Genomic DNA, 22,763 nt, shown 5'->3' with positions numbered 1-22,763 from the left:
TTCTGGCCAAACTGCAGGCTATGTTTATACAGAACAGAGAGAAGGGAAGTACGGAAACAGAGGAGACTGAGAGGAGAATAAATCCTACTTGAGCAATAAAACAAATACAACATGACTTACAAACAGTACTTTCTGTTAGACGACACATTCAGCGTTGTGAAATGCATCTTTAATGTCAACGTGCAGAATTGTGTCCCACTTTGTAGAAGCTGTAAAACTGAAAGTATGTATGGTGGTGTCACTTTGTAAAAAGCACTTGCATTCAAAAGTGATGCTCATGTTGATTCCGTTTGTTTTTTTTCCCCAGAGTTTTTGTAACTTAACTAGTGCTGGTTAATGATTAACATTTGTAATTGCAATTAACCGCATGATTTTCTGTGATTAATCGCATTGTTACATAGAAAATTAAAGAATGGATTTAAAAGTAGTGTATTCTGCACTTAGATTTTTAAAGCACTGCTATATGAACACAGATGCAATCACATTTGGTTTGCAAACACTTTAACCCTCCTGTTGTCTTAATTTACGGGCACTAAAAAGTATAGTTTCCTTGTCTGCAAAAAATCCAAACATTCAGCAAATAAATTCCCCAAATTTCTGAAAAATTGCATAAATTGTACTTCTTTTTTTTGCCTTTTTTGGCTTTAATATATATAGGACAGCAGAGAGGGACAGGAAATGCAGAGAGGAGAGCAAATGACCGTGGGTTGGACTCAAACCGGGTTTATATCATCACACAAAAACCTTCCAGTGATGCAGGTTGAGGCTCATACGTGCCGTCCATCTGTGTGATCCTAAGAACGTTGCTCATCTTCCGCAAAACTAATCGGAATGCAGTCTATAGTTAACTACTTCACGGGCTTTTGTTAGTTTGTCTTGTTTTAGTTTATCTCTACTTGTGGTTGCATCCAACCAGTCTTGAGAAACCTCCCTCCACTTTTATTATGATTTTATGACTATTACTATGTTTATTGCTACAAAAGCTGCTGTAACAATGTCAATTTTCCCTGGCGTGGGGAGAAACAAAGGACTATCTTATCTTATCTATTCAATAACACCTTAATAATGTTGAAACATGCCCAGCCCTAAAATTAATGAAAAAAACCAATTCAACTTTCATTTTGTCCTTTTCTCCAGGAAAATTACAAAAATCTAAGCTGAAAAATCATGATATGTCATCACTGCTCCTCAGTGCAGTCTTGAAACCATTAGTGAGTGGCAGCGGTTTAAATTCAGGCACAGAACTAGTTTTCATTAAACAACAAAACTTAAAATAGGCCTGTTTCAGTTACCATTAAACTTATCAGATGTAACTGTTAAAAAACAACCCAATCTAAGCTAACAAGCAAACAAAACAATCACTTTATGAGCCGTTTATGGACACTAGAGAAATGTAACTCTCGTTTATACTTTTTTATGACATTTTTGACTTATCTCTACTTCTAATCGTGGCTGTGTTGTTTCCGTAGAGATGCAGGACTTTATACTGCAGTGAAAAATGATTCAGCAGTGACTAAAAAGATGACAGGAAGTAACAACACTTCAGAAGCTGCTCAGTTTAGCGGGTTAAGTGTCAAACCACATGTGTCCATGTTAAAATTAAACCATTTGAAGTAGAAACTGCAGCCATCCATCCATTCTCTGGGGGTGGGGGGGGGGGGGTGCTGGAGCCTATCCCAGCTGACTCGGGCGAAGGCAGGGGACACCCTGGACAGGTCGCCAGTCTGTCACAGGGCCACATATAAGGATTATACACATATACGAATTTTGAGTGATCAATTAACCTCAGCATATTTTTGGACTGTGGGAGGAAGCCGGAGTGCCCGGAGAAAACCCACACATGCACAGGGAGAACATGCAAACTCCATGCTGAAAGATCTCAGGCCCTGGCTGGGATTTGAACCAGGGATCTTCTAGCTGCAAAGTGAAAGTGCTAACCACTATGGCACTGTGCAGCAGAAACTGCAACCATTTCCTATGAATTCATATGAATGCTGCTGCTTCCTGGGAATCAAATGTAGATCCTCACTGTAATTTTTCCAGTCACAGAATACCTTAAATCCAAAGTCAAACACACAGCTGTTTATTAGAATGTAAATGAACTTTGTCCCTCCTTTCTGCTCTGCACTGACAAACCTTTTACATTTTCACAAGACATTAAAAAGCTTCTTTTGCACAGAATCATGTCTAAAGTGTCCTCTGTGCTGCTGTCGACCAATCAGTGCTTCCTCTCCTCCTCCTCCTTCTCAGACAGACCATAAACACTCCCCCACCACCACCACTACCTCCTCCTCCCTCTCCTCCTCCCCTACTACACATTAAAGAACATTAAAGCTCTTTACTCGCGTCACTCCCACATCTTCAACCTCCATCAGCGCTTCGGATCCTCTCCTGATTCATCTTGCAAACTGTAAGTTCACTTCTCTGTATTTTTCCCAGTCGGCCTGCATGCACATGTGTTGGCACATTCAGGACACTGGACGTGAATCTCTCACTCAGTCTACTCAAAAAGAATTTAAAAAATCCGTGCGTAAAACCTCAGATTAAAGCTGCACAAGTCGCGACGTTCACTCACGATCGCAGCCGCGCTTTTTCTGCATTTTTATTTATTTATTTTTAACTTCTTGAAGTTTGAAGTGAGTGAATTTTCCAGATGTGGAAAGTCTCCGTTCATTTCGCTTTCATGAGTCACAGCAGCCACGGAGGCGAAAACAGAGGATCCAAAGCAGCTCATGATGGAAACACTGACTTATTGCTTATTTTGGAGGGTTTTTCCTGCTGTCTTTATTATCTGGTATCATCTCGTGAATGAAAACGAAGCGCAAAAGCTGCAAAAGAAGTGCAGGAAGTAGTAGTTTGGATGTTATGTAATACTAAAAAAAGGAAAGGATGGAAGCAGCTCCATTGATTCCTGGATTCATAATTTTCTTTTATTTTGAAATCTATGCATGTGCAATATTCCACTTAAATGAATAAGAGAAGCAACACAGCCAGCTTTTCTGATATGTTCAATCAGAAAAGCTAGCTTAGATGAACTTAGAGATGCTCTTCCAGCAGTTATCCCCACAGACCTGCAGTAATAATCTCTTCTGGTCAGTGCATCTGATCCCAGACACTTAATGCACATGAATCCTCCAGACATTTGTGCGTGATGCAGCACTTATCGATCAGAGTGTTCCAGGAAATCCACTGGGTGTTGTCTGGTCTCTGAAAGCTGAGCTGCAGGCTACTCATTTGGAAACACAGCTGAGCAAACTCCACAACAACAGTATTCCCTCATGAGGCGGTGATGTGTTTGGATTACGTCTGTTTGGTGTGAGCGACAGGTTTTTCACCGTGTAATCTCCTAATAAGTGTAAATAATGAGCGGTAGAGCGTTAACTGCGCTGTATGTGGATCAGAGAGGACAGTGGATGTGTGGAAGAAGCGTTTTTTGTGTGTGTCATCACAGGCGACGTCAGCTACAGTAATCCTGCTTCCACACAGACTGGTAATCTGGCTCTTGTGTAATCACACCGAGGGACATTCTATATAATCTTTCAACCTTGGTGGTGCAAAGAGATACAGTTTGATATTAAACAAAAACATCCTGTAATTCTGAATGCCAGCTTGCTCACAGTTTATCAAGACAATCTGCACATCACATAGTAATACAAATATCAAGTTTTACTTCCCGACAGCTATTAAAAAAAGATATTACTTTAATTAAGTGGGTCATGTATGTGTGGCTTTGTTGGTACCAGGGTGATAATCGTGTTTATTTTAGTAGAGATATGATTTACTGATTAAATATCTGCTCATGAAGGTGCAAAGTTCCTGCATCAGTTCGGTTTTGCACTTTAGAAACACATCTCAGACAGTCTTATACAGCTTTACTTTCATAAATGAAGATATTCTGAAAGGCTTTTTGCTCAATTGTTGAATCCACTGTGACAAAATCGATGCAAACGTGACCCACAACCTGAAAATTAGTCAGCTTCTCTTTGCAATCGGTCGAATTTGGAGCTGATTTGAATGCATTTTTTGAATATCTAGTAAGAAAAACCCATGCATGAGTATTTTATTCTGCTCAAAAATAAGTAAATGCTCAAACTACAGCACGGTTTTCACCTGTCTCGAACATAAAGTTGACGTCGAATACAAAGAATGTGAGAAAGTCACGAAATATAAGTGAACAATTTATACATGTGACATGAGCAGCAGTAATTGAAGGTTTAGAAACTAGTTTGTCTGGTTTTGTTGGCACAGTGAGGCCTCCTGTTGAGGTAGCACATGTATTTTTACTCACTGTGGGTTCTCACTTGTTACGCACAAGCATGCATTGCTCAGGAGGTACATCATCGTATTGATACCGGTCAGCCTCTCTCACTTTGTGTTTTGCATTCTCTCTGTTGTCTCTGTGTCCTCAGCTTGCATTAGGATTTACAAGAATCCATTTGCAGCACAGTTTTGCAAGGCAAAAATCATTAAAATCACTCCCTCTGGCTTCCTGCACCTCCACATCATGTCTTTGCATCCTGTGTTTGTCTCAGAGCACCATGGTTTCCCATAAGGAGTTTGAAACTGCAGGGAAGGAGCCGGGCCTGCAGGTGTGGCGCATCGAGAACTTGGACCTCAAACCAGTTCCCAAAGCCCTGCATAGCGGCTTTTACACCGGAGATGCCTACCTGCTGCTCCACACGACCTCGGCACCATCGTACAACATTCACATGTGGCTGGGTAAGACGTCAACACACAAGATGGCGCTTTGTGGACGTAATTTAATGATCCCTATTGAGCTATTTGGAGCTTAAAATACAGCTGTGTGCATTACAAAACAAGCAAAACAAAGAATCTGTAAATTGAAGTCCTCCTGTCTCTTTTTGGATCTCAGTCATGGTTTCAAAACAGGAACAGCCTTGCACTGTGTTTGACAGTAGAAGCCACTGAACTGTGACATGTTCCCTAAACGCTTTCACTTGTGTTCTCCCTCCCAAATTCTGTTAATTTTTAAAATGTTTTATTGTCTGACAAATATAATTTTATGGTTTCACTGCTTGCTTAATGCCTCTGTGTGACTGATTCTATGATATTTTGAAGGTTCTGCTTTGGGAACCCTTTATTTCCCAACTTTTTTATGGTTAGAAGCAACAAATACAACATTTATAAAGCTTTTGATGTAGCTTCTATTCATCTATGTTCCTGTTAGTATGAATATGAATAATAATGAGCCACTACTGCCTGCTTTCAGCACTAAGAAGGGTTGGGTTTGTTCTTCTGGTTTGTGTTATGGTAGTCGATTCTGATCTTTGAGGTAAATTAAGTTAGCTTAATAATCCATCTATTAATCAGTGATTTGTCGCTTTCATGCATTAATCATACATTAGTAACACCTTTATTTCACACACAATGATGAAGACTCACAAAATTAAAAGTGCAAAACAGTATACTGTCAATAAAATTTCACAATTCATGCTTTCAGGGGAACTTCTATCTCTCATCGGTGTGTTTAGTTGCCTTTTGAAGTCAGTTTTAATCTTAAGTGACACATTTACAGTTTTAAAAGTCACTTCCCCCAAAGTTGATGCATGTACTGTGCATGTACATACATGGCAGAACTTTAAACTCCAATGAAATTTGATATTTACAAGCCTGCAAACATTCTCATGTACTGTAGCTTTAGGTGTGATGAGACTATAGAGCAAGTCATGCTTCATCATGTTGTTGCGACATTAAAGCTGCGGGTTTCAAGATCATATTCCTGATCTCGGCGATGAAACATCCTCTGTTGTGTGAGTCGCTGTAATTTTCTGCTCTAACATCGCACCAGTTTGTGAAATTCCTCTCCGCTGCGCAGCTCTCTGCTCATCCAGCCTCAGTTCATGCAGTGTCGAGCAACTTTAACTACTTTTTTTCTCAGCTACATTTTCCAGCCTCGGTAAATTTTCTGTTGCATAACGAAAACAGTGAGCTAAATGAATAGACTGCATGACTCACATCTGGAATACCCCAATAGGCCACAAGAGACGGGCCCTAGTCCCAGCATGTTTTTGCTATTTGGACTCGTCCAATTCTCCCCCAGTGCTCTGCTGCCACTGCAACCATCTGTAAGATGTTACAGCAGAAATAACATGGGGACACAATTAATCCCTCTGTCTGGGAAGTATGTTAGTCATGTAAAATTATGAACTAGTTTTATCCATGCTGTGTGCCATCTGACTTTAATAGCAGGATGCAAAGCAATTCTGCTGCAGCTGTGGTTGATGTGATTTAAAGTCGTGACTCAGAGGTCCCATCAGGTCACTGCAGAGACTAAAGTGCTGCACTTTGTTCTGAGAGAAACGCCATCTTCTGAGCATCAGTGTGAGGAAATTATTTATAAATGTGTAAGTAGGAACGTCTGTTTTTCTTAAGGGGACGAGTGCTCCCAGGACGAGAGCGGGGCAGCGGCCATCTTTGCCACACAGCTGGATGACTTCCTGGGTGGAGGGCCGGTGCAGTACAGGGAGGTGCAGAACTGCGAGTCCAACACGTTTCTGGGATACTTTAAGACAGGCATCAAGTACCAGGTGAGCTTCACTGTGCAGGTTCCCAACCCGAGGGTCCTCACAAGAGATCCAGAAATGATTACAGCTGTAGAACATAAGAAAAACTACATTTCCTGCATAAATTTAGAATATGTTTATATATAACCTAGAAGTATTTTCTTTTTTGCATGTATGGCAGCGTTTTATAGATCCGCCTGCCACTTTCAATCCAAACAAGATCTTTTTTAAGTTTAAAAGCCATTACCATCATGGCTTACAGATCACATCATTAAATACCACTTACAACACAAGACACTTATAGAATGACACCTAAATTAAAACTCTATCTATCTATCTATCTATCTATCTATCTATCTATCTATCTATCTATCTATCTATCTATCTATCTATCTATCTATCTATCTATCTATCTATCTATCTATCTATCTATCTATCTATCTATCTATCTATCTATCTATCTAGCATTATATGATAAATACATAATGTCCAATAGATAATAAAATATATATATAAATGTAAAAAGCTAATTAATAATAAATAAATCAGTGTTTGCATTAGAGGTGACTGAATGTTTTCAGCTTCGTTGGTGTTTATCTTTCATACCTATTTTAAATCGAGATGATTGCTCACAAAGTTCCTTTTTTTTCCAACAATATCTTAATTTTTTTTCCAAAAAAACATATACATATTGAAAAATAATTACAAGGAAGAATAGAATACTATTCCTCTCAATTATTAGATGGTAGTACATATTTATCGTACTAAGTCTTCCATACACATTCTTCTCAGAATCTGCATGGTTTACAACAAGCGACTACAAAGTTCCTGCTAGTTAGTGTCGGGTTGTTCAGTATCAGTTCACTCTTCCAGTTCCTCATGTCAATACCAAACATAGTATTTTCTGTTCTGTCCGACTGAAATATCTCCACAGCTTGGAGAAGGTAGATTCTCATGAAGTCCTGGGTCCTGATGGTTTTGGTGATCCCTTAACATCATCAAGCAGCATCGTCAGTTTAAATTTGTAGTTTGTTTAGTCTCTGAATTCCTCGAAAGCTAACTGTTAGAGCTAATTGTTATGGTTAGCATAGACGGTGTGATACCATGTTAGCATTTAGCTTCAAGTATTGCTACTTCTGAATCCAGTATCACACTACTGGGTCTGCAGGTTTAATTTGAATAGTCTTTTTTCATTTGGAGGGTTCTTTTCTGAGTGAAGTGACCTGGAAGAAGTGGCTACTATGACCAGAGCTAGCCAAATTCTCTGAAAGCTATCTGTTATTATTTACCCCCATCCTAACCAGTGGAGGCAGATCTCAGCCCTCCCTGAGCCTGGTTCTGTCAGATATTTTTTTTGCTGTTTGTTCTAACTGCTTCCAGTGAACTTGATTGAAGGGGAGTTTTTGTATTTATTTCTGTCTATAACATAGTCTTGTAAGGTCTACACCTCACAGATGACAATTGGTGCTAGGGTATATAAATAGAACTTAACCGAACTGAACCGAGGAAAAGTGCTTCGATGCTTCTTTTCTTAGATCCCTTTAACATAGGACACATTTTACTGTCCGTTACCAAAGGAAAGGAGATAATTCAGTCCCAGAATTTCTTGTGGCAGCAACATGAATGTTCACTGTCATGATTTATGTAGCGTACTGCTGGGTTTTCCTAGTGCCGCAGTTGTGTTTTCCTACGTCCTCGTGAATTCTTCGTCACATCTTTCCTAGACCTCAGGATGTTTTCCACTGAGGTCAGGGAAAAGTGTTTAGGAAAAGACAGGACACAGTTTTTCTGACTCTTCAACCACAACCTTGATGACAGGCTGCAGGTAGACAAACATGACAATCTTAGGAGCCACTGCTCGAGACCAGTGACTGTATGAAAAACAACAATTCTGGAAAGATTTCACGTCTGTTTTGTTGTACTTTCAGTCTGCAGTTAAAAAAAATACACTCTATAAACTATAAAGTAAGAATAACTCTCATAAACAGTGACAGTTCTGATGACTAATATTACACACAAGGAGCAACAATCTGCCCCAGAAGTCTCTGTGACCGAAATATAGCTACAGTTTAATCATTGTCCCATGAACTTTGGCTTGTAGTTAAGCTGATGAGTCTTAAGTTCAGAGAAAACACGGCATTCCCTCTCTGCTATTTACATCTCAGGGTGTGTCCGACTGACTGATCGACTATAACCCAGCAACCAGCCTGTTCAAAGGACGTCATTTTAAAGCACAAGCAAAGTTACTTTTACCAGCCATCTGCTTCTCATTGCTATGAAATGGATCCATCCCCCGTCCTGGGTTTTAGCTGAGTGTAATTATCCCAAATACTTGTTTACGAGTTCTGTTGCGGGGCTGAAACTCTGCTCTGCACATGTTGGTCCATGCACTCACACAGAGGAAGCAGGCAGAAACAGAACCAAACCTAATTATCTCTTCATAGTTTTGGTGGTAACTCCACTGTCAGGAAACAATCCATACAATAAACAGAGCCTGCATTGTTGCCATGGAAAATTTTACTGGTCCTCGGCACAAAGACAATCAGCGTGAATGTGGTTTTCATTCTGGAGGTCTGAACGGTCACTCCTCCAGATGCTAATGCTGAAGACTCTGTGTGGAGCTGTGGAGGAAGATGGAAATGGACAGTTTAGGAAGTAGGACATCCTCCTTTGTCGCTGGTGTGATCCCAGCTTCAGTTTCAAACCCATAGAAATGGTAACGTCCCATCTTTCTGTTGCTCATTTGCAGTGTTTCATTTGCATTTGCTTGTTTTGCTCAATGGCTTACCCAAGGACAGCACGTTACGCCGCAATCCTCGGCCTCAGGTACGACGCTGTTACAGAACAGACATGATCCTCCCATCCAGAGGGCATCATGTTAGTTTCATTTGATGAGATTTACTGTCTTCATTATCTGTGACCATCCCCTTTTTTGGCAGCATAATTTGCAGCCCTTTGTTCCTTGTGGTTTTTCAGTGCCTCCTTGAAACCTCATTTCACCCCCACAGTTCTAAGATTATCTCCACATGTCATGCGTCAAACCTCAGTCCTTGTAGCTAAAACTGTGGATGTGATATAACATTTGTCCCTTAATCGTGCTCCTATACACATTTCCTTTATTGCTGAGATTTTAGGGGAGTTCTCCGTGCATTAAACTTCATCCAAATGCTCATTTTATGTCACAGAAAGGTGGCGTGGCCTCAGGTTTCAAACATGTAGTCACCAACGACATGAACGTGAAACGCCTGCTTCACGTCAAGGGCCGCAGGGCCATCAGAGCCACTGAGGTGGAGTTTTCCTGGAGCAGCTTCAACAAGGGAGACTGCTTCATCGTTGACCTGGGAAAGGTGAGCTAATTTTCTCTTTTAATTTCACTACATGATGAATCAAAAATAGTCATTATGAGAATCTTGTACTGTCTACTATGAAGAGAGCTGGCTTTAATATATGACTAAAATAGGGAGCGTACAAAAATATGTTTCTTTGACAGGAACAAATCATGTTTTCCACTACATTTAAGGAAACACATATTGAGGACTATGTAGACGTGTTATGCATGCATACCTCAGCTGTGACTCTTAAGTCTTTGGATGCTGTTTAGGGCTCCACACTAATATCCATCGCTGCTAGTAGGTATAATACTCGTCACTCTGAGATTGGTGGCCCTCACTCTTATTAAGGCATGACAGATGCTGCTTTGATTTAGTTATTTAAAAAATCCTCACTGGGTTTGTCCCATTTAATTTCTTGCATTTTAATGCCGGCCCTTTCCAAAGCAATAATCAGATTGTGTTGTGCATGTCAGCTGTTTTTTCCCTCAACTTGGAAAATCCAGTTTCACTTAATGTGCAACTGCAACCTGGAATAACCTCCAGAGCAATCTGGAGCATGACTCATTATTGTCCTCAGGGCAACTTAGGTTTTTATTTCCCTCTTATTATACCTCAGGATGTTCTGATCCATTTACATTGAATTTAGATTCTCTAAATATTCATAACGGTAATGTAGTGAAATCTGCCCTTTTAAATCGGTGTACCATCATTCTACCATTAAGTTTGTTGTATTTATTTTCTTACTTGTTAATATTATAAATAATCCTCAGTAAAAATCAATTTTGAATGAAGAATTGAGTGTTTAAGATTGTGAAATTGCAGCAAAAGTCTGTCTAGATGTACTTAAAATATCAAAAGCACATTTGTTCAGTGCAGAGAATGACAGCCAGGCATGCTACATTGCTACAGTATGTTGGTGAATGCAGATGCAGTATTGAGTTAATACCATTTTACAGTTTGATTGTTTAATCTTTTTTGATGTAACATATTTTAGGAGCTCATCATATACTTTATACTCTTAATCTGAAAAGTAATCTGTCAAATAAATGTGGATGACCTCTCAAATGGTGCAAAATGGTAGCAAATTACCACTCATGTATCTTTTTTTTAAACTACAGTTTATCATATATGTCCATCAGTTACTGTTCTGCGTATGTTACTAATAATTACTGCGTATGTCAGTACACTCAGATGTTTGCACTGTGATGAATATGTTTTCTACAACCTTTTAATATTCCCTCTCTGTGTTGTTCCTCTCTCCTACAGGACATCTATCAGTGGTGCGGCAGCGAGTGTAACCGGTTCGAGCGTCTGAAGGCCTCTGAGCTCGCTATCGACATCAGAGACAATGAGAGAAACGGCCGAGCGAAGCTACACAGAGTGGAGGAAGGGGACGAGCCGGAAGAAGTCATACAGGTCAGTCACACGCATTCCTCATTTCTGCAGAACCCTCATCAAACTTTACCCTCCAAGCTGATCGCTGCAGAAGGGAAGCTGTAAATGTGATTAATGCATGTCATTGCTAGTGAGTTAGACAGCGTGGGAACCTCTGGACACAATGCCGTCCTTTGTGACGTGCCAACTCTGTGCCAAGGCGGCATTGTAAACACTTCTTTACAACAAGGGCAGAGGGTGAACTGCAGAGAGGCCTAATGAGAGAGAAAGAGGGAATGAGAGGGTTACAGAGTTTAATTTCAGTTTATCAGAACCTTTTTTTTTTAATCCATGTGGTGCCGTAGGACAGATCCTGCAACACTAATCACTCCTCCACTGTCTGTATAAAACTAGTGCTAATTCTGACACACGTAGAGATGAATTCCTCTGCTTGTTTTGCAGGCTCTCGGGCCCAAAGGCACCATCGCTCCCAGCACTTCGGATGACGAGAAGGTGGAAACCGGCAACAAGAAGAAGGGTGCCCTCTACATGGTGAGAAGCACAAGTGGCAGTCAGCTGAGTTAAATTATCACGGACTTCAGGTTACAAAGCAATATTTCCACTGAGCAGGATTGTGCTGTAATCCTGTGGAGCTAATTTGAATTTTAAAGCCTTCATCTAGTCCCTATGAGCTCTAAAGATGCCCACATATTTGACTACGCTGACCACGACTCACATGCTGTCCTTGTATGCGGCTCACACAATATAAAGTGTACATTTCAGGGCCTTTTGCAACAATTAAAGGACGCTGAAGAAATATGCATTCAGTTAACGTTGCACTTTGAGAGCAGAGCTGGTAGCTGATGCTGTCCCTTTGTTTTTATAGATCTCAGATGCATCTGGTTCGATGAAGGTCTCAGTTGTGGCTCCTTCCAGCCCCTTCAAACAGGCCATGCTGTCTCCTGAAGAGTGCTACATCCTGGACAATGGGGTGGACAGAAACATCTTTGTCTGGAAAGGTGACAGCAGCATTGTAGACCTTAAGAATGCTCCAGAAAAGATTGTGATTAAACTCCTTAAATTAGCTTTTAGCTTCCCTCGCTGTCCACATGGCGATTTTTTTCTAGAAAATGTGTGTTTACCTCTTGTTACATCTCTTAGGTTTAGGTTTAACAAGTGTAGGACAGCTGCTCTGTCTGTGATTCACAATCTAATTCTGGTCAATACTGAATTTCATAGACTTTCAAGCCTCATGGTTATATCATAGGTCAGTCTAAAATAATAATGCCGTCACAATATCAGACTTTCATTACATGATTATTAGTATTCACAATAACAATACTATTGCAATATTAATAGAAAATTTGATTAACCCTCGTGTCATCCTGTGGGTCAAAATGGGCCCGTTTTAAAGTTTGAAAATGTGGGAAAAAAATATTTTCAAAGTGAAACTTCTGATGTCCACATTTTCAACACTTTTGGGAAATCTTTGAACATTTTGTGATGATATAAAGAAATGTTAAAATTGTTTCTTTAAGAACATTCATGAAAGAAATCAACCCAAATCCAGCGAAATTCTCTGGATTTTGGTTGATTTTTTTAATGAATGTTCTTAAAGAAGATATTACAAGTTTTACTGATATGTATATGTAATGACTTTAGATATTTTTAGGATTTTTTGGAAGATTTTTACTCATTTTTTGAAAATATTTCCAAGAATTTTCTTGCCAAATTTGGGGATTTTGTTCTTTAAAATAATACTTTTAAGGGAAACTTTCAAGGAATTATAGGAATTTTCTTCCTGAAGGTTTTGCAAATTTTCAGAAATTTGGGGAATTTTTTTGCTGAATTTTTGGATTTTTTTTCAGACAAAGAAACAATATTTTTGGTGTTCGTAAATGAGGACAACAGGAGAGTTAAAGCAGTCGCTCAAATTTTTCTTTGTGTTGCATTTTGGATCTGTTTTGCAATTGAATAACAATACTGTAATTACTGGCACTGGATTATTTATCATCACATGTATATTATACAGAATATCAATCTTATATTATTATTTTTTTAAATATTAGGGATATTGTCATTTCTAGCCATTTATTGCAACACCTCTACTCTGAACAAAGCCTCTTTATGTATATATTTGCATTATAAACCTGCCATTGAGTGAAGATGAGTCAGAAGATACTGCATTCTTATTATATTATGTCTTATCTGACTCTAAACAGGTCCCAAGGCCAACGTAGCAGAGCGTAAAGCAGCCATGTCTGCAGGTCAGCAGTTCATCAAGGATAAGGGGTATTCCAACAAAACACAGGTAAACCTGCCATGCACTTAATCACAAAAAAAACCAAGATAAAATCTAAATGTTCTGGAAGGAAAATCTTATACAAGTTGCACTAACTGAAGAGTCTGACCTGCAGATCCAGGTGCTCCCTGCAGGAGCCGAGACGACTCTGTTCAAGCAGTTCTTCAGCGACTGGAAGGACAAGGATGAGACCACAGGCCCCACGAAGGCCTACACCATCGGCCGCATCGCCAAAGTGGAGCAGGTGCCCTTCGATGCCTCCTCCCTGCACTCGAACAAAGCCATGGCCGCCCAGCACGGCATGGTGGACGACGGCAAAGGCAAGGTCCAGGTAGGAGAGAGTTCAAAAAGTGAAAAACATGGCACAGATTAACAGAGCGGGGGGATGTTTGTACAGATTGTGGTTTCTGCTGTTCAGATCTGGCGCGTTGAGAACGGCGACAGGGTTCCAGTGGATCCCTCCTCCTATGGTCAGTTCTACGGTGGAGACTGTTACCTCATCCTCTACAGCTACAAACAGCAGGGAGGCAGGGAGCAGCACATCATTTACACCTGGTGGGTTAAATAAGAGACCCAGGAGTAGAATCTGTGTAGCAGACTGTTAATGACAAGCTGTGGCAGACTGTGCGCACTTTATCCCACCACACCCAGTCTGAGATCACACCTGTTCATGACCCAGAGCTGGATGTGTGTTACTCTGTCAGGCAGGGGCTGAAGTGCACGCAGGATGAACTGGCAGCTTCAGCGTTCCTCACAGTGAAGCTGGATGACTCAATGGGAGGAGCCCCAGTTCAGGTTAGAACTCGACTCACTGATCACATTCACATATAGAAACAAGTCTGTTGAGTTCTACATTACGCAATATATAGCCCTTCTTCACTACATTTCACAGCAAAATGTTGTGCTTTCTACTCCTCTATATTTAGTTAACAGCTTTAGTTACTTTTCTGATGAAGATTCAACACAATGGATAATTTAACATGCTTCTAAAACACAACACATTGGTAAATATCAAGCCAGTGGTGTCTACCTCTGTGGCTTCAAAAAGCATTCTGTAAGTGTTGTTGCTGTAAAAACTGAAAACAAAATTTGGTTTTATCTGTTGTTTCTGTATTTAAAACTGTATTTAAAGTAGTTCAAACCTGCAGCAGCTGCAACAGCAACATGCTGCTGACACACTATTAATAATCTAATAATGTGGTTTACAATGATATGTCAGTCAGAGCAATCAAATTTGTACTTTTACTTTAAAACTTTAACTTTTCATGCACAAGTTTTACTGGAGTATTGATTCATTGCTGTATTAGTACCTAAATATAGGACTGGAACACTGCTGCCACCACTAGAATTAAAGGAATAATAAAAACACTGCAGTTAGGATTAGTGGAACATTTTTCTTTGTAAGTTATTGCTACTGGAGTTCTCTGACTACTAGAAGCAGAAGGTGGAAGTTGAGTAAGAAGTTGCAGCAAAAGTGTTGTAATCACCAACTAACCTGAAACTTTCACAATTGCTTATGATGTTTACTTTTTTTTTTTTTTAAATAAAAAGAAGTTGTTGATCAACATTTGCACATAACTGGTACAAGGTTGTTTTCTGAGGTGCTGTATCTGATGAGATCACAGAGACAGAAGACTGTAATGTTTGGCTGATGAGGGTTCAAGTCCCTGAATAGTTAAAAAGGATTTACTACAGCTGAATTATGTCACCACACCCCTCTGTAAATGACAAACTACCCCGGACAGCCAGCAGATGGCAGTGTGTCTTTAGTTTTCTGCAACAGTTTAATTTAAAATGTACAAGAACTGCAAGAGTCAAGCTTCGAAATATGATTAAAAAAACTTCTCCTTTAGTCAGTGATAGTTAGGACTAATAATGAAAACATCAAGCTATTTCAGAGGTGTTTTAGTATTTAAAGGACCGTACTTGTACTTGCAAGGATTTGGAAACCATGCAGCTGTGTTTGAGGATTTTAAATGCACTTTTTTCAGTTTTGTTTCATTATGGTATGAAATTGAGTTAGTGGAGTGTCCTAATTTGATTTAATCGTGCAATCATCCAGTGGTGCAGGAAGCATTCAGATCCTTTACGGTTTACTTTACTATTAGCCTTTACTATTACCAGCATGGTTAAAATACCACATGAAAACCCCTACTCAAGTAAAAGTACACGAACATTAGGAGTTTAGTTAAAGAATTAAAGTAAAAGTACTGTTTTAGTCCCCCTGACTGATATGTTGTGACATTATTTGAATATAATTGTAAAGCATCAGTGTGTCAGCAGCATGTTACTGCTAGGGGTCAGAAAATAAAAAACACGCACATATTAAAATAATTATAATAATTCTTTGTTATGTTCGGAAAACCCGTTTGAAACTCCAGAACTATTTTGTTTTTGTGGTACAACACCTGTTCAATCTATTATGAAAGTTGAGCAAAAAAACATATATCTTTTTTCATTTTTGTGATCAATAACTAGATTTAAAAAGTGTTTTGTTTTGTTATTATTGTGACATGCTGCTTCATGTGGTTCAAATGGTTCACTTCCAAACAATGTGGCTTCTGCGGTATCATTTTTTTGTTTGTATGTCCTCAAAGATAGAACTTTGCACAACGACTTCAATTTTTTTTCATATTTCAACTCAGTCATAATTATAAAGTGTTTGATCTACTTGTCTAGTCTTACAAATGCTCATTCACTGGCAGTATAAGAAACAACTGTGAAATTCGTTCAAACGTAACTTCAGATTTTAATGTGCAAAAAAATCTGCTGCAAGTTTGTTTACAGGCAAGTACTTGACAGATCTAAAATTCCACAGATGCTATTTTAAATATCCACAGTTTGTGATAAAAATAAGCAAATCAGAAAGCTTCTGATGATTTGAGGTGGTATGACTGTATATTAATTGTTTGTGCTTCACTTATTCTGTTACTCTTTGCTTACTTGAGTACCTCCAGGTTAAACTAGAAAAGTCCAGAAGCTTCATCTCTTTCTGCTGAGTATTAATAATGATTTGGCTCCACCCATCCACAGGTACGAGTGACTCAGGGTCAGGAGCCTCCTCACCTGATGAGCCTCTTCCAGGGCAAACCCATGATCATCCACAGCGGAGGAACGTCTCGTAAAGGTGGACAGACGAAGGCCGGCACCACCCGCCTTTTCCACATCCGCCAGAGCTCTTCTCACGCCACCCGAGCCGTGGAGGTAACCTGGTCAGCAGAACATGAGTTTATGTGTACGTTCAGGAGGCGTACAGAGCTCTGATCTCCTTTTCTCATCTCTTCCTCAGGTCGACCCCACTGCCTCCAATCTGAACACCAATGACGTGTTTGTGCTGAAGTCCCCGAAGGCGCTGTTCGTGTGGCGAGGCGTTGGCGCCAGCGATGAGGAGATGATGGCGTCTAAACATGTGGTGGGCTTCCTGGGTGGAAAGGCCACCGAGGTGTCAGAGGGCAAAGAGCCAGGTGGGCCGCCAACACACTGCATTTATCGCAGTTTAAATGGCAACTCTCACTTGCCATTAAAAGAAAGTGTTGAATGCGAGGTCATTTATTCATTCAACTTCTTTTTTAACTTGGACACTGCAATGAGGTATGAAGGCCTAGAAGATAGAATAAAATATGTCAGCACATAAATAAGAATATTAGATAGCAATAAGGTATTAAAAGTCAAGATTAGACAGCATTAATTGGAGCATTTTAGTTTTAAAAACAAAAGAATCACCTAAAACAAGAGCAGCTGGAAGTAAAACAAGACGAAACTAAAAGTCTGAATTACCTAAATGATAAAAATGAGTTGTTGTGCAGATTGTTCAGGTTGCAGAACTACAGTGAGTCAGTTCAAGTGCCTTTTTTTTTACTCTATTTATCTAACAAAGGTGATGTTTTATGGAATATTTTTGACCTCCAGTCAAGTCAGATTTGTTTAGTTTAGTCCAATTTTGTCAGCTCAACTCTTTAATTTGCTGTTTTAGGATTGTGCTAGTCATCATTTTAAAAGTTAAGAGTGTAAAAGCTAAAAATCGGATCATGTCTAATTGCTGCAGGCTGTGTTTAGCCATTCAGATCTAGCTTCTCTACCCAGTTACACTAACGACTGATGACCCGATAAGACATAACTACCACATTTCTTCGCTGTTTATGATTACATTTAAAAAGATAATGCTTCTTGTTACTCGCTGGCCCACAGAGGTTGTTGTTCATTTCTTGTTCGATAAAACAAAGCAGCGATTGTATGAAACTAAGCCCTCATAGATGACTGCACTTGTGTTTTTCCTTCCTCCCAGCTGATTTCTGGTCTGATCTGGGGGAAAGAAGGAATATCAGACCTCAAAGAGTCTGCAGACCACGGTCAAGCCTCCACGTCTGTTCGGCTGTTCCAACAAAACTGGACGACTCATCGTAAGTCAGGGAACCAAACAAAATACTGACAAATACACATTAAACTGCCCACAGTCAGTCTGAGTCTTCTTTTGTTTTGTCTCTCAGGTGGAGGAAGTTCCAGGAGACTTCACTCAGTCGGATCTGGCCACTGATGACGTCATGCTCCTGGATACCTGGGACCAGGTAGGATTACCTGTCTGCCACATGTGCGGAGTCATGGCGGTGCTAGAAACTATGCACACCAGATAGAAGCTGAGATTTGTTCTGTGTGACCTAAATGTAAAACTCTGCTGCGACCTTTGAGTGACTGTGGATGTGTCTCTCCTCCCTGTAGCTCTTCCTTTGGGTTGGGAATGAGGCGAATGCAGAGGAAAAGACCGGAGCACCGAAAATAGGTTTGTTGCACTACAGCTCTAAAGGGAGAACTAAATAAACCTCTCAGATTGCACCGTCTTTCATTAGATTCATGCCGCTGGAGACATTTCTGTTTCATAGCAGCTGAGTTTGGAAAAAGTAAAAGCTTGATAAGGCTTCTTGCACACTAAACACGATGACAATTAACATACTGTTACCAGTACTGCAAAGAATAATGACTCTGCTTACTACAGATATTTTACTAACATTTACAATTTGTTTTCATAATCTGCTCTGTGTAAACACAGTCTGCAGTTCAACCCATTTCAGCCGAAAAGTCCCTAAAGTTCTGTCATGCAACTCTCAGTTGCAGCTGAGTGACTAATGGCATTGAAGTTGTCCTGAGGAGCACAGAATTTTTTGTTCTTAACGAAATCTGGATGCTGTAAATAAACCTCTGTTTAAAGCCATCTTATTCTACATGCCTTTTAAATGAGGCATGTTGAATAAAGTGGCTTTCAAGTTTAGATCAAATGAAACGACACGCCAAGGTCCACTGGACTGTTTTTATAGCTTCTCTCAAAGATAAATGGTGTAATTTGTGTCATTTTATAAAAGAAATGATGCCTTTCAAACCTGTAGTTAAACTTTTAACAGGGGAAATCTTTAAAATAGTTAGAAAAATTCAACAGTTTTTGCTGTTTTTTTAAAGTTCAGTCTGTCAACTGTCAGATTTTGGCATGTTTTCACTTTCTTTCTCCTTCCTTTGTCTTTTCCTTCCTCTACATGTTTTTTGTGATACAGCTAAAGAGTACGTGGACTCAGATCCATCTGGTCGCAGAGGACTTCCCATCACCACCATCAAACAGGGAGCAGAGCCTCCAACTTTCACTGGCTGGTTCCAGGGCTGGGATGCCAAGATGTGGGACACAGATCCATTGGAAAGAATCCGTGCACGTTTCTAAGCACAAAACGCCAGGCTCTTCCTCTTATTTTGACTCCTTTACCTGCCCAACACTCCTCTCTGCCATTTTTGTTCATCTTAACTCTGATCCCTAAGTGCCAAAACCGATGTTATCACTGTTGTCAGGCTGAATGGCTGCCTCTATGCCTTGCTTACGGTGCAGTGCACCGGACTTTGTAAACAGGAATGCATCACATCAGTAGTCCAGTACTGTCCTCTGGTAGCATTATCTTTAATTGGGAGAAGTAGTTTATTGATCTGCTGCATCCAATAGTTTGTTGCCTTCACGTCTTCAGCAAATACCCACTGAGGCCCTCATATGACGTGGAAATAAGAAAACAGGAAAGCCATTTCATGCACTTAGAGAAATCCTCTGTTTGCTTTCACTGTAGTGCTCTAGTGTTGAGAAGAAACCACCATACTTTCCTTCTGTTTGCTTTTCATAATGAAATAGTACAGCATGTCGAAACTGTTTCCTTCCTAACTACATGTTTGCATGTTTTAACTGTTACTGGGAGGTTGTACACTTATAAACACTGCATGCTGCATTTTTTTATATTGTATTCTGTGCTTGTGAATTTGAAAAGGCTTACAGTGGTATAAACACGTCAGTTGTGTTGACTCTTTGTTAAATGACCCTGAATTTGTCCCTGAATGGCTTTTAAATAAAACTCCCAGAGTTTCAAACCTGTGCTTTTATGAACAGAAATAAATGTGCACTGCAGCACCAGCATGTTTAGAATTCAAATCAAACCTACAGAAAGTGTCATAAGAAACCACCAGCCTGATCTCACTGAGTTTCTCTCCACTCTCTCGGGAGGAAAGACTGTTTTTGCAGCTCACAGCATCTGTCTAAGAAGGAAGAAGACATGAAAGCTCAGCTCACAGCTGCGCTGTCCTTCAGGACACAGATTTCTTCGAGAAGAAACAGAAGCAGCATTGCAACCTGGAAATGTCTATTTTTTGCCATGCTACTTTCAGCTGTTATACAGAGCACTGAGCGGTATGTTGCAAGCTAAATCTGAGCAAAAGTGGAATGTCCAATACATCCTGAGATTTTAAACAACTGTTTTCTCATGAGGAATTTAATAATTGACTTCAGAGGATGTGTGCTAAATAAGGCAAAAGTGTGCTTAAAGTAGCTCAAAGTCACAGAAGTATGCATACTTGAGATCAGTTGTTAGTAAAAGTAGAGCTACAGGTACTGTGTAATGAAGAATCAGTCATTTTTATTGCTAAGTAGGTTTTCACATATGGGGAATTTGACGTGTTTAGGAGGAGAAAGTCCCCTCCCAGTGCAGCAAAGCCTTGATACCCTCACTGAGACTCACATCAGAGGATGAGGGCAAATACTGTACAACAACTCGGATCAGATTTCTGGACTCTTCAAACCAAGCATGGAAATCTCAGGATGACGGATGACCTCTGGCTCTGTCGTCAAAGGTTCGTTGTTGCAAAAATGAAATTCAAATAGCTGCAGTAATCCTAAAGCAATACGCAGCTGTACAAGAAACAATACAAATCTATAATCAATGTGGAATATCAGGCTGAAAAACTCACCGTGGATCAGGAACACATAATCAAAATAGTGTGTTTTGTGTTACAAGTTAAATCATAAGCAAGTGTAGAAAATGCAAAGAATTATAAAAGCAAGAAAAAGTATGATATGGGCTAGTCAGGACCAATACCGATGTTGATTAGTGATCAACAATGGTCAATATTGGGAACTGATTTACATTAAGTGTAATGTTTTAACATCGTGTGATAGCAGAGAACCTGTCATTCACATCTAAGCTTCTTCACTAGTAAGGGTGACTATAACTACATATGCAAAATAGAAATAGGAGTGATTAAATCCTCTGTTTATGTGGGATCTACTGAGATTGATCCGTTTGTCTCTTGCTGTTCTTCTCTGTGTTCTTAATCTTTCACTGATCTATCACTTTCATTGTCCACTAAGGTTCAGGTCTTAAAGCAAGAGTAATTATTGTTTTCCAGACTCTGCTTCAGGGTAATCTGTGGCTGCCTTCTAACTTAGCTGCTAACTATTGGCATAGCATTAGCCAGTATGAGAAAAGCTAATGTCCTGGATTGTTATAACAGCTTGTGCTTGTTGGTTTTGCAGTTTCTGCTTAAGAGACATTTCTGAGACCACAGAGTGAGAACAGACAGAGAAAAGGCTGCATCAGACCTGAAGTAGCGCATTTAATTATCAAAAAAGGGTCAATAAAAATGTAACAATAATCATCCAGGCTGATAATCGGTCTGTCCCTAGTGAAGATGACTTTAAAAGGAAACAGATCAACACACATGGTGCTTGGCCTTTTGTGAGGAAACATCCATCGAAACATTTAATTATATTTCAATATTCAGTCTTAAAATGTAGATTTACGAAATAATCAAGGCAGTGAATGAAGTGAGACATTACAGATGTTTTCAATTACTGCTATTATTTGAAAAATAAAGTAGGACCAGTTATACAGTGATATTCTTGAGGCCTGTTCTTCTGCACAACTTTCTAATCTGATAGAAAACTATAGTACTAACACCCAACATAAGATGTAATGATTTTAAAGTCATGCACCCACCAGTGTATGATCTGTTTAAAGAAACAATGAGTTTCAAGCTTGTCAGGGAGTTTTGTGGTTAGAGGGTTGATACACATTCACACTGTTGGATAAATAAGATTATATTTTTCAAGTATTTTCAACATTTGTTGAGAAAATACTCTTTGTGAGTGTCCCTAAATCATCCTTAGTGTCATTCTTGACGACACTACCACGGTTCTAGTAGGAGCCATAAATCAGATGTGATAGTAAAGGAATTTGTTTGACACGCCTGATGTAGAGAGTAAATAAGACCTCTTCTTCTTTTCCTTTCGGCTTTTCCCTTCAGGGGTCGCCACAGCGAATCAATTGCCTCCATCTAACCCTGTCTTCTGCATCCTCTTCTGTCACACCAACTACCTTCATGTCCTCTTTAACCACGAGTAAATAAGACCATCTAAGTGAATGAATGAGAAAAGAGTCCTAATAGCAATTTCAAGGGTCACTAGGTCATAAAAACTGAGTGAAATCTGATTTTTATAATGTCTTATTGTCATTGCACAGCCTTGAGAAGCAGTAATACAGTATGAGCATGTGGTAGTTTTAAAACTGTTGAATCTTGGATAAAAGTTGGATGAGTTTCCCTTAAAAAAAAATAAGGGAAAGTACATCTAATATCACAGATCATGTTATAAAAAGGACTCACACATAGTTAATCCTGACGTGGTTTAAGAATAGCTTGTGAAGGACAATGTGTTGACGGCTATTGAGGACCAAACATGAGATGGGACCCTCCTTTAAATAGCCCCTGCATGCTGCACAACAGGGGCGCTATTAGCGGCATTCAATGACACAGTAACCTGCATTACCAGCCTCTATTGCAATGCGGCGGCGCTCCACAGACCTCTGCTGCTGCTGGATAAAGCTGAGCGCTATTCGGTCATGTGATTCCTGTTTTTTTTCCTCCTCTTTTTTTTCTCCCTCC

The 22,763-nt window shown here is 39.7% G+C and overlaps 1 protein-coding gene across 1 annotated transcript; it reads left to right on the top strand.

The window, feature by feature from the left end:
• Positions 1-2,268: 2,268 nt before the first annotated feature.
• On the top strand, positions 2,269-19,919 carry scinlb (scinderin like b). The gene is given in 19 exon segments (XM_051953575.1): positions 2,269-2,410; positions 4,533-4,719; positions 6,394-6,548; positions 9,318-9,350; positions 9,710-9,871; positions 11,123-11,272; positions 11,693-11,782; positions 12,117-12,249; positions 13,453-13,541; positions 13,648-13,863; positions 13,951-14,087; positions 14,237-14,327; positions 16,566-16,736; positions 16,822-16,996; positions 17,818-17,832; positions 17,835-17,932; positions 18,020-18,097; positions 18,249-18,309; positions 19,073-19,919. Coding segments are annotated over 18 exon segments (2,196 nt in total). The 5' UTR covers positions 2,269-2,410; positions 4,533-4,538; the 3' UTR covers positions 19,234-19,919.
• The last annotated feature ends 2,844 nt before the right edge of the window (positions 19,920-22,763 follow it).

Source organism: Acanthochromis polyacanthus, chromosome 9 (assembly GCF_021347895.1).
Source record: "Acanthochromis polyacanthus isolate Apoly-LR-REF ecotype Palm Island chromosome 9, KAUST_Apoly_ChrSc, whole genome shotgun sequence".
Taxonomy (NCBI): domain Eukaryota; kingdom Metazoa; phylum Chordata; class Actinopteri; family Pomacentridae; genus Acanthochromis; species Acanthochromis polyacanthus.
This window is presented reverse-complemented; position numbering and strand designations above follow the sequence as displayed.